The sequence below is a fragment of the Oreochromis aureus genome, linkage group 20, assembly GCF_013358895.1.
Source record: "Oreochromis aureus strain Israel breed Guangdong linkage group 20, ZZ_aureus, whole genome shotgun sequence".
NCBI lineage: Eukaryota > Metazoa > Chordata > Actinopteri > Cichliformes > Cichlidae > Oreochromis > Oreochromis aureus.
Window position 1 is genome coordinate 4,345,457 of NC_052961.1, and position 14,535 is coordinate 4,359,991.

General features: G+C 41.2%; 2 protein-coding genes across 3 annotated transcripts in view; both read right to left on the bottom strand.

Moving 5' to 3' along the window:
* Positions 1–2,386: 2,386 nt before the first annotated feature.
* On the bottom strand, positions 2,387–6,048 carry pim2 (Pim-2 proto-oncogene, serine/threonine kinase). The gene is made up of 7 exons (XM_031759112.2): positions 5,759–6,048; positions 5,137–5,237; positions 4,972–5,022; positions 4,196–4,404; positions 3,927–4,096; positions 3,636–3,812; positions 2,387–3,506 (listed from the first exon to the last, which is right to left on the bottom strand). The coding sequence occupies exons 1-7, from the start codon at positions 5,814–5,816 to the stop codon at positions 3,334–3,336; spliced, it is 939 nt and encodes a 312-aa protein (XP_031614972.1). The 5' UTR covers positions 5,817–6,048; the 3' UTR covers positions 2,387–3,333.
* Positions 6,049–8,216: 2,168 nt separating this feature from the next.
* The window catches only part of otud5a (OTU deubiquitinase 5a), a 37,084-nt gene continuing 30,765 nt past the window's right edge, over positions 8,217–14,535 (bottom strand). For both annotated transcript variants that reach the window (XM_039604630.1, XM_031759111.2), the window contains exon 9: positions 8,217–10,002. In XM_039604630.1, the coding sequence (XP_039460564.1) occupies positions 9,869–10,002 (134 nt within the window). In that variant the 3' untranslated portion in view covers positions 8,217–9,868. The remainder of the gene's footprint in view (positions 10,003–14,535) is intronic.

Sequence of the window (14,535 nt, forward strand, 5' to 3'; positions counted from 1 at the left end):
TTTTATTTCAAAAATAAAAACTGTCTGATCCGAGCAGGAAAAAAAGCGCACACATGTAGCTTTTAGTAGTTTTATATCAGCAGGATTCGGGCGTCTTTGAAACACTCGCTCAGGTGCGATCCTTTCATTGGTCCGTTTGGTTGATGGTGGTTTCTGTGTGAGACATAAACGGTCTCTCACCAGGAGCTCCGGAGAAACTGTCAGAGTGAGACATCTTTCTCTCCTCCTCTACCGACAGACGAACAACCTTATCCTCCAGGTTGAGCAGGGAGCATTCCTATTGGCTGCTGGTGGGACCTCACCTGTCAGATGGTTTGAGTGTTCAGCGCCACCTGCTGGTCAAATATGGAGGAGACGTTCATCCAATCAACGAGCACACACACACTGGTAAAGATTACCTTTATGAACTACAGTCTGCTTTTTTTAATTTTAATTCACTGTATGATTTTTTTTAATAAAAATAGTGAAAATGACTTCATTTGTTTTGACTGCTTTAAAAAGAAAAAATAAGAAACCTGATCAATCAAAAGACTGTTGAACTGTTAATCAAATAATTTCCTCTCTGCTTCTTTATTTTGCTGGTACTCCAACAAAAACATCATGTTTGATTAATTCTTCATGTTTTCTTTGTATCTGCTTCCTGTACCTTCAAACTGAGCATCAGAATGAGTAACACTGGTGATTCAACTGACTTTGAATATGGCATAGTTGCTAGATGGGGTACTGCTGAGATTTTACTGCACAACCATCTCCAGGGTTTACAGAAAAGAAAATATCCAGGTGAAAACGACTCGTTGATGTCAGAGGTCAGAGGGGAAAGACCGGACTGCTTCGAGGTGAAGGCAAAAGTAGCTCAAATAACTACTTTTTAAAAGCACAGTATGCAGAAGAGCATCTGTGAGTGTAGAGCATGGTGAACCTTGAAGTGCACGAGCTACAGCAGCTCTATTTTTGCTGTATTGTTAGATGTTAGAGTCAGAATTTGGCCTAAACAGCATGAAAGCATCCTGCCTTGTATCAGTGGTTCAGGCTGCTGGTGGTGTCATGGTGTGGGGGATATTTTCTTGGCACTCTTTGTTTAAACACCACAGCCCCTACCTGAGTAGTGACCACACTGTATCCGTCCTCTGATTGGTCCATCAGGCAGGATAACACACCGTGTCATAAAGCTCAAATCATCTCAAACTGGTTTCTTGAACATGACGACGAGTTTGCTGTAATGAAACGGCCTCCACCGTCAGCAGATCTCAGTCCAACACGGCATCTTTGGGTTGTGGTGAAACAGGAGACACATCCATGATACCTTTTCATAAATATTAGATTTTTTTATTACAATCAATCAATTTTAATTTATTTCATTTTAGTCACACAGTGTTTATTTACATGGATTTGATTTTTTAAATTAAAATGTCAAGTTTTATCTTTAATGTTAATCATTTCATTTTGGACGTTTTTGATTTGATAATTTTAAAATTTCCAACTCACAGTTTAATTCAGTAAATCCCAAATTTTGAATTTTCCTCTTATTTAAATTTGTATTCAATAATTATATGATTAATAACTTTATCTCAAAGGTTCTTACAGTTGCACTTGAGTTTGTTGACGTTTCTGTCACTACAGTTACTAAGTGACTAAAAACATACTTATGTTATAATTTTATGTCATATTTGTCACATTGTGATACCTACATTGGTTGTTTTATATCTCGTTTCTCTTTGTAAAAGTAGTTTTTCCTGCTGGATCACTGTACAGTACATGCTTAAAGTAACGCAGTAAAGCACCTCGTGTATTTCAGTAAGTCTACTTGAATGCATGTTGAGCAGTGAGGCAGCATTTCCAGTTTTAACAAGTCACCGATCAAGCGCTTCAAGTTTCAAACCAGTTTCTTCTGATTCTTTCTTTTGTCCTAAACGTTCATTTCCTGCCCGGAAGCTTCACCTCAGGGCTTCTTTGGAAGGGCGAGGAAAACCACTGCACCTCCCACAGACACTGATCTCTGCTCTTAGACACAAGACTGAGGTGACATAACCTCACAGTCCTTCTGAGCTCATAGGAGTGTTTAATATAAATGAAGACATTTAACGGCTTAGTTGTGGTGCAGGAGCTTATTACATGAAAAAGCAAATTAAAAGCACTGCTCAGACACAGACTCTGTGCTCACAGCCCAGCCTCGTGCAGCTGGTTTGGAGTCCACATAAGAAGAGTTAGCAGGTCCAGCTCTGGGACTGCGTTGTCTTCACGGGTTCGCTCTGAGCACATGTAAAAAAAAAAAAACCATCTTCTAAACCAAGAATTTATCTTTTAAGTCTGTTAGGAACCTGGTCTGGAAAGTAGAAAGTTAGACAAAGAGAAAGTTGTCAGTCAGACAGAAAACAGAACAACGTGATGAAATGAATGAATCTTTTATTCAAACGTTGGATCGGTTTTGTTTTGCTTTTGATCCAAACTTTCTATTTAATGTAAATAAACTGAACCAAGTGACCCGATGAGTCACTTTTTTTTCACCATAGAAAAAACTGAATACATAAGTATCTACAGAGGCAGCACATCTGCAACAAAAACAGGACGTGGGAAAAAAAAAAAAATCCCCACCTTGAACATGAAACCACCTTCACATCAGAAAATGAAAAAGTCTTTTTTCCATATTAAAAACAGAATTTTCATTTTACTGACAAATCGAAGCTGAAACTGAGAGTGACTCATTTTTGTGCTTTTTGACGAGGCACCAGTGACCTGAAGCGTGATTGAAAAAAGTCACAGCTTGCAGGTTTCAGCTAAAAAAACAAACAAAAAAAAAAAAACATAAAAAAATTTTTAAATATAAAGAGGCTGAATTTCTTTTGAAAACAGTGTTAAGATCAAAAGTGAAGCAGTATCAGCTCAAAAAACTCAGCTTCACGGTGTAAAGTAACAGCAGGTGTCTGTGTCGAATTTCTTCTGTGGCACATAAAAAAAAAAAAAAGAAGGAAGAAGTTATAGTAATAAATAAAGTCAGTGTTTGTCGTCCTTGGAGTCGATTCAAACGACCCGAAAGATTATCAGAAGAGCTGCAGATCAGCGACTTCCATCACAGCAGCAGCTCCGTTGTGATTACTTATGTGACCTCCGTCCTGTAGGGGGGGCCATTGTCCGTCTGAACTTCTAAATTTCAGTCCCGGAACAGCTGGAACGAACTCCGGGCCAAAATAAATAATCAATAAATAGGCAAACCAGCTGAGATAAATAACTTCCAGACGAGGGTGCCGCCAGGTTTAATGTGACAAACAGGAAACTGATCAGGAACGCATCCAATTGGCGATCCTAAAGTCCTTAACAGTCCAGAGTCCCGACACTTCACAGGGATTGACAGGGCAGGGAGCCGTGCTCTTCCCGCAGGCCTCCCCTCTCCTCTTCCTCCTCCTCTTTGTCATTTCCTGCCTTCATCCAGGGGTGCGACAGGATCTCCTCCAGAGTGGGACGGTCCTCCGGCTGGAAGGAGAGACACCAGCGAATCAGAGACTGACATCCTGGTGGGAAAAACAAAAGAGAAAGGATGTGAAAAACTGGACCACACATTTAGGAGGGGGTCATGTGACCCTGAACCCCACAGTCATTGTGAAGGAGGAAACTCCCGTTGAGAAGAACCTGATGCTCACCTGTAGACACCCGCCTGGTGAAACTGGGGCAGGCTCTGTAAATCTCCACGTCGTGCTCAAAGGGAATGTCGCCGCAGACCATGTCAAAGAGCAGAACCCCCAGAGACCAGACGGTGAGGGGGACGGCCTCGTAGCACTGCGATGCAATCCACTCAGGGGGGCTGTAGACCCGAGTTCCTGAGAACGCAGGAAGTGAGGAGAGGAGGGTTACAACGTGAAACTTGGAGGCACTGAGATGGATTTTGTAGGGGGAGGGTGAGAAGAAGCTATGGGTTTAGAGTGACTGGGTACCTTGAAACTCTCTGTACGGCGTGTCCTTAAGCACCGCCCCCGACCCGAAGTCTATGATCTTGATATCCATCGTTCTCGTGTCTACCACTATGTTCTCGTCTTTGATGTCCAGGTGCACGACGCCACGGGAGTGAATGAATCGAAGCGCTTCGACCACCTGATGGAAAATCCTATCGGGAAGAACCAAGAACCAGGACGTTAACGAAAATGTCAATGACCACAGCAGAACGCAGTAGCATCATTCAAAGGTGGTGGACGGGAGCGCAAACCTGAGTGCGAGGCTTTCAGACAGCGCTCCTCTCTCCGTGATGAAGTCGAACAAATCCTGGCAGTGCGGCGGCCTCTCCATCACTAGCAGGAAGCCCCGCCCCTCCACCTCGAACCAGTCCAGCATGCGGATGACCCCAGGGTGGCCCCCGTCCTCTGACAGCTGCTGCAGCAGAGCAATCTCCATCGGAACGGGATTGACCTCATCTGGCTGAGGGGAGGAAAGAGGAAGATTATTAAATTATATAGAAATAATCTGTTAATGTAGACCTAGTCTTAATTTTTGTTGTTGTTGCTTTTTTTATTTCTATTTTTTAAATGAATCGGTTATTTTTTACCGCCGCCTTTAAAAAATATGAGTCATAGCGGGAATCACAATGCCTGATACTAATATGCAAATTAACTGACTCTGTTTTCAGGACTTTCTGAGTCACACATTTGGGTTTTAAAATCAGAAACTCCAGCCTGGTGTTTTTGTGCCCTGAATCCTCGTTTGCAGGTGGCTTCAGGTGTTTTTTGCATTGGTGGGGAAACCCAAATGAATTCGCAATGAATAATAAATGACTAAAGAGGTGGTGGTGATAGTGGGGAAATCCTGAGGTGTCATTTACCAAACCGTGACGTTACACATTTCCCAACCACCGCCTACAGCTGCAGTTCATCTGAGCCACCGGCAGAGGGCGGAGCTAAACAATCTGAGCTTTGTTTACAGGCGTCACTCAAAACACCTCGTGCGTTTTTGTACACATTTAGTAAAAAAGAAAAAAGTATCACTCACCAGTCTGGTCCACTTTTGAACTCTGTCAGCGGCAATCTGCTTAATGGCAACCTGGATGGACAAAAAAGGAGTAAAATATTAAATAAAAATCCAATTCTCGAGCAATAATAATGGAGAAAAAGCGCATCTCTTAAAAATGAACAAACACAGGCGTGTATTATTTACCTGTAGTCCATCGGAGAGCCTCTGGCCTGAAAACACGGAGCCGAAACCTCCGCTGCCGAGCAGAGGACCGCAGCGATACTGACTGAGGAAGGGCTCCTTCACTGAGGGCCAAAACACAAGAGTCACATTAGTGCATGGCTCACACTTACAGACCGTACATTCCCCAACAAGACAACAGAAACCTATACAAATACCATAAGGTTTCTACCGCTGTACACAAAAAACGTCACTGCGCACATTTATTTTTAATTTAAAACTGATATCTGTCTGATATTCCTGTTTCTCAAATAAAATAACCGAAAACTTGAATTTCGTTTATAATGTTGTACCAATGCACTCCAACAAATCCTGTGGGACTTAATATTTTAAAAGCGCCATTTTAACGGTTTCCCTTTTTAAATTTCAGCGTTTTTTAAACGTTTCGCAGCTGCTGAGCGGCTCTAATTTAGCCAAAGTGCGCTACCTGAGCGCGAACCGGGCTGTTAAAGTCGCTGTTTTTTTGCATGCAGTCTGGTTGCAGCGTGCAAAAACAGCGACTGCGTTTTGGAGGCAAATTAAACCAGTTTACACGTCTTAATTTGACATTTTTAATCACACATGTAACCTTTCTTGTAGTTCTCACCGTTCTTTCCTCGGACTTCTTCCTCCAAGTCGAACTCCATGGCTCTCTTATCCAGCATTTTGTAAAGTGTTCCGTTTAGTTGAAGTTAATAAAAGTCCATTCTCCTGTAGGCGGAATAGCGCTTCAGATTTTTAATGATGATTTTCCCAGAAAACTCAAAGAAAAAGTCCTTTAGAAGTTATTTACTCCTGGTTAATGCGGTGGAAACGCGTTCACAGAAGAGTTAAAACCCTGTTAACTGACTCGCTCTGTCTCTGTTGACCGCCTTCGTTGCTCTACTATAGTGTTTTGTTCCTTATTTATAGTAATCTAACGGAGCCCCGCCCACTATACCCTCACCGTCCAATCAGCACGGAGCCGTGTGCTCAATGTTTTGAACCGGCTACATTCAAGTCGCGCCTTCATGAATATTCAAATCCCGCGAGAAGAATTCGTAGAATTCGTTTCAACGAACTACCGGAGGAAGCGCGCGCTGATATCTTGACGGGAAAGAGCGGGGCGGTTTCCCCTCAGAGACACGCACGCGCGCACACACCGAAACCAGCGGTTCCTCAAAGAGTTGGTTTTGTTGAGCTTCTGTCAAAGTGACCGAGTTTTGTTACCTGCTGACTGGGGTCGCGCCTCATTATAAATGCGGTATTTTTAAACGGCTTTCCTGTGAAAGCGACAATTACGAGAAGGTCAAAATAAGACCAAGTGAGTGCCAAGAATCCGGCCGAGAGGACCGCAGACTGCCCCTGAACCTAATGAAGCTGCTCAGTCTGAGCTTCTTACCACAGAATCAAGTAATCCCATCATTTAACTGACGTCAGATTTTTAAAAAGTTTTAAACTTTCCCCCAGCACGAAGCTAAAACCTCAGATTTCTTAGACTTTAAACCATCCTGCAGGACTTTTTAAAATTTAATTTTAGCGTTTACAGGAACATATAAATTGCTTTAAAGAAAGTTTAGTCATGTTTAAATAAAAAACGCTGACTGTGCCTCAAAATAAGCCTTTAAAACACCTTTGCTGCTGATAGTGCTCATACTAGATATAGGATTATTTAAGTGCTATGTGTGTCTAATTTATCACAGCTCAGTGCTGTAAATATAGCTTTTATTTATTGTTTTAAACTGGTTTCTTTGGACTAAAAGAGAAATCGCAACTGTTTTTATTGGTTTAATTACCTGTAGGGGGATAAAGTTTTGAGAAGTTTAATTTTAAAGCAGTAGCGTGCATGTTTACAACTACCATTCAAATTTAATAAAAGCTACTGAAAGCTTTGCCTCAAATTAATGTTTGAAAAATTTTGCTGTTCTTCCAGATCTGACCTTTCTTTGAGTACCATGTCTCATTCTCTGGCGAACTGGTGAAAATGGATCATACTCAGGACTGTAAGGAGGACAAAGCAGATTTTACTCCACTGCTAATGCAGAAAATGATTTAAGTCGTGATCAGATGAATTTGTTCACAAACCTCAATTTCACCAGTAATACTTTGTGGCCCTTGTCAGAGGATGAGTACTCAGCACTGTAGTTACATGATGGTCAAGCTCTAACACCAGGCTACGGAAGCTTGCTTCTGCCACTGATTTTTATTTTTTGCCATTCATAACTTAAAATTTCGAGTTCATTTCCCAAACTTTGATTGAAACTCCCCCCACCTTTCTCATGTTTCTGAGGTGCTAAAGCAAACAGAAGCAACTGCTCATAAACGTCATTTGGTTATAAAAATACTGATATTCATATTCTTACTTGAACTCAGTGTTTAATTTGTAAATCAGAAAGGAACAGAGAGAAGGTCAGAGAGAAAGCTGCATTCGTTAATCACAGTAATATAGTGTTGGCTTTTTGTTGGTTCAACTTTGTGTTTGTGAAGCAAGGTTAACTGTTGCTTCTCTTTTGTGAACCGACTGCTTCCTGTCATATTTCATCCCTGTTTCCAGAACAAAAGGACTGGCTTTGTGTCAGAAGTTAGTGAGGGTGACCTCTACCTATACGACTTACAAGAGCTACAATTGGAAAAACCCAGAACCTCTTCATCAAACCACGTCTTTGTTCATATACAAGTCATGTGTAAAAAAGTGCAGGCAACGTCATCAAATGTCTTCTTTACAGTGTAAAGAGTAAATTTAGGTCCATCGCAGAATCATTAAACCACAACTTCTTCATCATCTGGATTCAAACTTGTGATTTCTTTCAGTATATTACCCTCTCTCTCGTTCTGGTGTTTTTATACGTATAATAGAATGACCTCCATCACTTTGGCTACACTTTAGTGAAAAGGAGAAGGAAAAAAAAAAAGAAACGACATTTTTTCAGAAACATTTTCCTCTTTTTATTCCAAGAAAAAAAGTTTTTTCATCCCAAACAATAAAATAAAATAAAACAAACTTATATTAATAATAACAACAGTAATCAATCATTAAGAGGATAAGTATGACAATTCTCTATTTTTCTCAGTTTTTTTTTTGTTTGTTTTTTTAAAATTTGACGCTTTTTCTCTATGATGATATTGGTCGTGGTCAATTAAACATGCAGCTAAATAAGTCCAATGATGATGATGATGAAGGTAGAGGAGGAAGAGGAGAAAGACAAAAAGAGGAATGGGGTGTGAGGGGATGTTACAGGCCGTGAAGCTGGAGGCGCTTTTTCTGTTTTAGAAAGTAAATGTGTCGAAATAAAATGGCCGCCAGTAGCGGTGGGGGGTTGGTTTGGCTTTTTACAGCCAAGCTAAGCTTAGCTAGCATTAAAACATAATAAGACTTTTTTGTGTGATAGCTTGCTCGCTAAAGACTTTGGGTAACTTAGCCTAAACACAATGATTATGGGACTAGCAATCTTCACGCAAAACAACTGCCAGAGGGAGAAACTACTACTTTGCTACTGATTGCTAAGCTAACAGCGACTCCGCTTATTAGCAGCGATGCTAATGACCTAGCCTTAAAACAGAGTAAGACTTCAGGTGATAGCCTGCTCACTGACGAGCATGCTAACTTAACCTTAACATTGTTAAATATTTCCAATCCTGATTAGCATGATCAAGTTTTAAAATGCAGTCATTCCCTGACGCAGAATGGCTGCCAGCATGAGTAACAAAAGGGCCAAAGAAACAATTGTAACTAGCATAACGTGTGCTACGATAAGTGGGGAGGAAAAAAAAAGCTAACAGAAACACCTTCTTTAATTAAGCTAACTGTAAATGTAGCTTGTTAGTGGTGTAAGACTTCAGGTAATAGCGTTAGCCTCCAGGACCCTGACACACAAACAACCAACTGGCCGCCATTTTTTCCCCCCACTTCTGATTAATATTCTTCATTCAAACCAATGATGATGTTAGCTGCAGAGCTAACGGCCTGATTTCAAAAAGTAGAAATGTACCGATTGCAAAATTCTGGGCCAGTGTTTACAAGTACAATTTGCCCTACGGCTGATACTGATACCAATGTTTGTTTATTTAAGTTTTTTATTAATTATTTTATTTTATTTATGCAAAGGAACCTTCATTGTATAAAAACAACAAAAAATGTCACTGAATCAAAACTTAAAGTCTTTCAGCTCTTCATGTCACTACTTTTTATACATTTAGCCAGCACGAAACTCAAGTGAAACAAATGCGCAAACGTCTGCCGCCGCCGTCGCTGAACGCCGTCATACGGCAGTCAGTAAGGTCGGCAGCAGGCGATGCAGATGTCCCGCCAATATTTCAGTACATCCCTAAACACCAGGATTAAAATTCAAAGCTGCCCAGAACGATGTTTAAATGTCAAAAAGTACAAATTACAGCTGACGGCGAGTCAGCGTTAAGACCGAGCTCCGTCTGAGTGGTAACCAGGAAACGAAAAGACAGAAAAAAAGAGGCGAGGAAGAGGAAGTGAGATGGGAAGGAGGAAAGAGAGTCGACGGAGTGGAAACAGAGAGATATGAGCCGATGAGGAACCCCAAAAAAAAAAAAAGTGCATCATTGTTGGATGTTTTATTTTTTCCCTGGTGGAGCTCCTTCAGTGGGTCAGAGGTGAGGTGGGGGAGGGGCAGGAGAGTAGTGGTGGGGGTTGGGATACCGGGGTTGAAGGGTCATTGTTGTGTGTGCGCGTGTTTTTTGTTTTGTTTTGTGCGTATCGGGCCGGTTATCAGCTGCTGTCGGGTGACGGCTCTCTCTCTCGATGCATGGCGGCGCTCTGGTGCTTGATTTTGTCCAGATACTCCTGCTGAGAGACCGCCAGCACCGACGCCAGGATCTCGTCGTCCTCCCAGTCTGTCAGGCCTGAAACACAAACACACAAAATATATGAAAACTTTTAATACACGGACCTGCTCTGCTCACGTCCACCTCTGCATCAAACTCTCATACTCTGAAACAAAAAGACTCACTTTCATATGCCAGCTTCAGGAAGCCAGCTGAGGGGCAGTACTTTATGTGTGTGACAGTACTCAGAGCAGTCTGAAGCACTTTTGGGGGGTTTTAGCGCGCAGAGTTTAATTTATGACGGTGACAGTTAATAATAACATCCCAGACATTATCTGCAACATGATCTGATCGTTAGGTCTGACGTCATTCGCCTTTTTCACGTGCAGATGCTCCTTCAGGTCCCAATGCAAACAAGGACAGAGGCAGTGTTGAGAGTTAAAGACAGACCAAATTATTTCCAGCAAAATTAACAGTGTGGCTGTTCTCTCAGGTGTTATAATAAGCTTTCATGTCCATCCATACACAATGTTAGACTTGGATTGGGGTCAAAATGTTCTCAGTAACAGTTCAAATGCTCATCGTGTCATTTGGTGACATTGGCAGGAAGAACGCGATGAAAACAGACCAAACTACTCCGCCGTGTGCGTCATGAGTTGGAAAATCGTATCTTAAACACCTGCTGAGCATGAACAGTGTTAATAAATGCTAGAGAACGACACCCGAATAGGTTTCAAGTCTCAAAACCAAAGGGACAAAGCACGGCACCGTGTTAAAAAGACGAGAGGCTCTTTCAAAAATGAAAAAGCACGATTCCCTGAATTGTATCAATTACTTTAAAAGATAAACTGGGGCACTGAGCGCTGGCCTCAGATGTGAAGTCCTGTAGTGTTTTTATGAGGAAATCAGTTTGAAGACTCCGTATGGACACTAAAAACGACTTAATGCTATTTACCTAAATGACTGAGCTCAACACAGTGAAAGTGTCATTTGCCCTCATTTAAAGTTGTGTTAGTCTCACGGTGCGTCTGTAGCTTCTGGTCAGATGGAGACAAAGATCGTCCAGTCAGAGTTTCTGCTTTATTTTTGGGGGAGTGGGGCTCAGTCTCTGTCTATCCATCTTTTGGTGTTAAACTAATTATCACGTGTCAGGAAGCTTTTGATGCACAAACAGTTTGTTATCAGCTCTGACAAAAGCTGAATAGCTCCCAGTTAATCAAGCCGGGGCCTGGCTGTTGGTCTATCAGCTGTGAACGGTGAACGTACTCAGGGAGAGTGATTGAACCCTCTTAGTTGTTAAACAGATTTACAGGAAATGATTATGATGGTTATACTTTGAATAGTTTGATGCTGGCAGACACAAACTACTCCTGCAGAGAGGGTTTCAACTTTGTCTTTTTCTTTTCTGATAATCAGAGCAAACGTAATGAGGTTTTAAATATCTCCCTGAGTTTGCAGGCTGGGAACAACAGCCAACAACAATAACGAGAGTCTGCGAGTCCCGAGCGGTGAGGGGAAAAGCGAATACAACTTACTACGATCGGGACGTCTCGCGCCTGCAGAACGACCATCTGGTCCATCTCTGCCGGACAAATCCAGGCATGTGTTGCTTGTACTTTGCAGCGATTTGAGTGCTGCTGTTACAGAGCACTTTGTTATTTCTATCTTTAACGTCTGCAGTTGTGACTTCTTTTGCTGCGGTTGCATTAATCTGGCATTTGCCATAAACACAAACAGATATCTCTCAAACGATAATGCGCACCACTATCCATCTAGCTCCATCTGGATGTGTCAAAACTTACTTTAAAGAACAAACAAGTTCTGAACCACTGAACAGGAAGCACCTAAAGCTGTGAACGTGTCAGGACACCTGGAGGAGGTGACATAGAAGCACCGCAGAGGGCAGTGAGATTTTAGACGAAAATAAAGACTTACTTTCTTTTTATGACAAATCTTTTGGGAATTTTATCTGACCAATTAAAGATTAACATGCGGCAGTAAACATGTGGTCAGTGAAACCTGCTGTTGATTGGAGCTAAAGTCTCAAATGAACACAAGACACCAAATTTGTTCATGTAATTTAACCAATTTACATGCAGCAGTTTTATTTCAGCACAGTGAGTCCTAACGTTCTCTCCTTTGCTTTTGGTTACGCGCAAGAAGAAGCTGATCAAATGATGACAAATGATGACTCTCAAGTGTTGATTAACTAATTTTGGGAGTGGTCCCTCGCTGCCTGGCCATGTAGTTTAAACTCATTAACATGTGTTAGGAAGCTTTTGATAAACAGAACATGCTAATAAGCATATTTAAAGCAGAACTACTCAGGGAAGTATGACTACAAGCTCAAACTGGTCGCATTTTTCCTCAAGAATATTTGCTTTAACTTATCTCCTCTGCTCTCAGTTACATTGTTCATCATGTAAAGCTGAGGAGAACATGGTCAAACAAAGACACCACTCAAGTTTCTGTCAGTTGAGCTGCTGCTGGGAGGGGTCACGGTCTGCCCATCTTTAGTTTAAACTCATTAACACATGTTTGGAAGCTTGTGATGAACTTATAAGGTAATGATCAACTCCTAGTAAGAGACGAATACGTCGAGTTTAATCAAGCCTGATATCAGGATTTCTTATGTACTTAATTTATATTAGCACAGTGTATATCTTTCCCCATTAATAGCTGCTCTGCTCTCAGTTGCAGTTTTGTTCAAGAACCAGAGACAAAACCACCCAAGTTTCTGCCACTCTGACTGCTTCTGGAAGTAGACGTAGTCTCTCCATCGTTGGTTCAAACTCATTAACACGTGTTGGGAAGCTTTAGATAAACTAAAGAGTATGCTAACAAGCTCCAGTCAGCTTCTTTTGCTGTGCTCTAACCCTCTCAGACAAAATGCAAAATACAACAAAGGCTCTGAAATGAAATAAGGGCAAATAAACTAGATTTAAAAAAAAATGTAAAGTATGTACTTTTCTTCATCTTTGGCTTTTGACAGTACTTTTTGGCACCAGTTGAAGCTAACTGATTAAATTACCATAAGATCAATACAAGGTGAAAGGACAGGCAGAGAGAGTGGCTTTCTCTCAGATTTGTTTTTGAAAAGACATCGTTTACTGAACGATCTGCCTGAGGACTCTGTGACCACCCTCTCAGTCACAGCCACCAGGTCTGACAACTCTCCTGCCCGAAACTCATGCATCTTTTAGAATTAGGGGCGAGGCCACTTTAGGTGCAAAGTAGATGCTCCTTCCTAAATGCTAAATAAATGAACTGTCACCATATTTGTGTTGCTGGTGTCTTTGAGAGCATTTTTAATGAAACTAACTGATAAAAAATATCATCTGCTAACATAACATTAAGACATCTGTGCTTCCTTTTTAGGCAAATAGAGTTTTATTATGTTATTAGTCAGTAACATAACACTAATTAGCAGGAATCTATGTTCTTTAATTGCAGCTTGCAAGCACAAGTTAGCTGATAACTTGGCACTTCACCCTCTCATCTAAATGTTTCACTCATGGCTCCAAAAACCATCATGAGACCATCAAGCGCTTCAAATAAGTAATAACAGTGTCTACATACATGTTGACACAAACATGGTTTTGGGAACTATCAGGACCAGACTAAAAGAAACAGGAACCAGTGGCCCGTACATATATGACAGGAGATGAGTTTAATGTGTTGCACTTGTAGCGTGTAGTGTGCACCATGAATGCAGTATGTTCCACTTTACAAAGGCTCAGTGACTAAAATCTGAAATCACCGCTCACCAACAGCTGAACTGTGTGTTAGGTAGATGGAGTGAATGACTCAGCAAAGTGGTCCTGATATTACTTTACTTTCTTCTTGTTTTAAACTGCTTGCATACAGATTTTGCAGTGCTGAGTGGACAGCACTTCACCGTGATGACAGAAACGTGTCGTTGTCTTTTTAGTTTAACTAACAGTCAAAGCAGGATCAGGGGAGACTCAGATACTCCATGACACAGTTATTATTATCATCACAATGCCTCACTCATGATACAATGTTATTGCAATTTTAACATTTTGCAACACGGTGAGTTTTTAAATAACTATGTTGCAATTTCCCACCCTTTTTCAAACGACGCCCTCAAAGTTCAATTTTGTTCATATCTGTTTTACCCTGATTAAACTATTATTATACTGTAAAATAACACTGAAGCATAACCAAAGCCGTCATTAAAAACTTGCCATAAATGATACGATCTGTAATTGAATGGGGTCAAATTGGCAATTACGTGCAGTCTGTTTCTGCATGTAATGTGATAAATCGTCAAAGGCACGTCTGCCCAGCGTTGGATGGCTTCTCAGTTGAGCTTGCCGACTAATGTTATCTCAGGACGGCGGTGCACAAGATTAGTGGTCTTCTTAATAGTATTCCCAACGTAATTTTATTTAATAAAATCGATATTTGGTATCTCTATATTGTTACAATATAAAATATCAAAACAGTATCCTGTACCAATTTTTTTCCCCTCAACTAGTTAAGATGAGGGAGGCTGTGTGCTCGTGGATACAGGAGTTCTCGTGCTCACTCGGGATTATATCCCAAGAAGAAAACACAGTTTAAAAGGCAGTTGGGATATGAGACAGA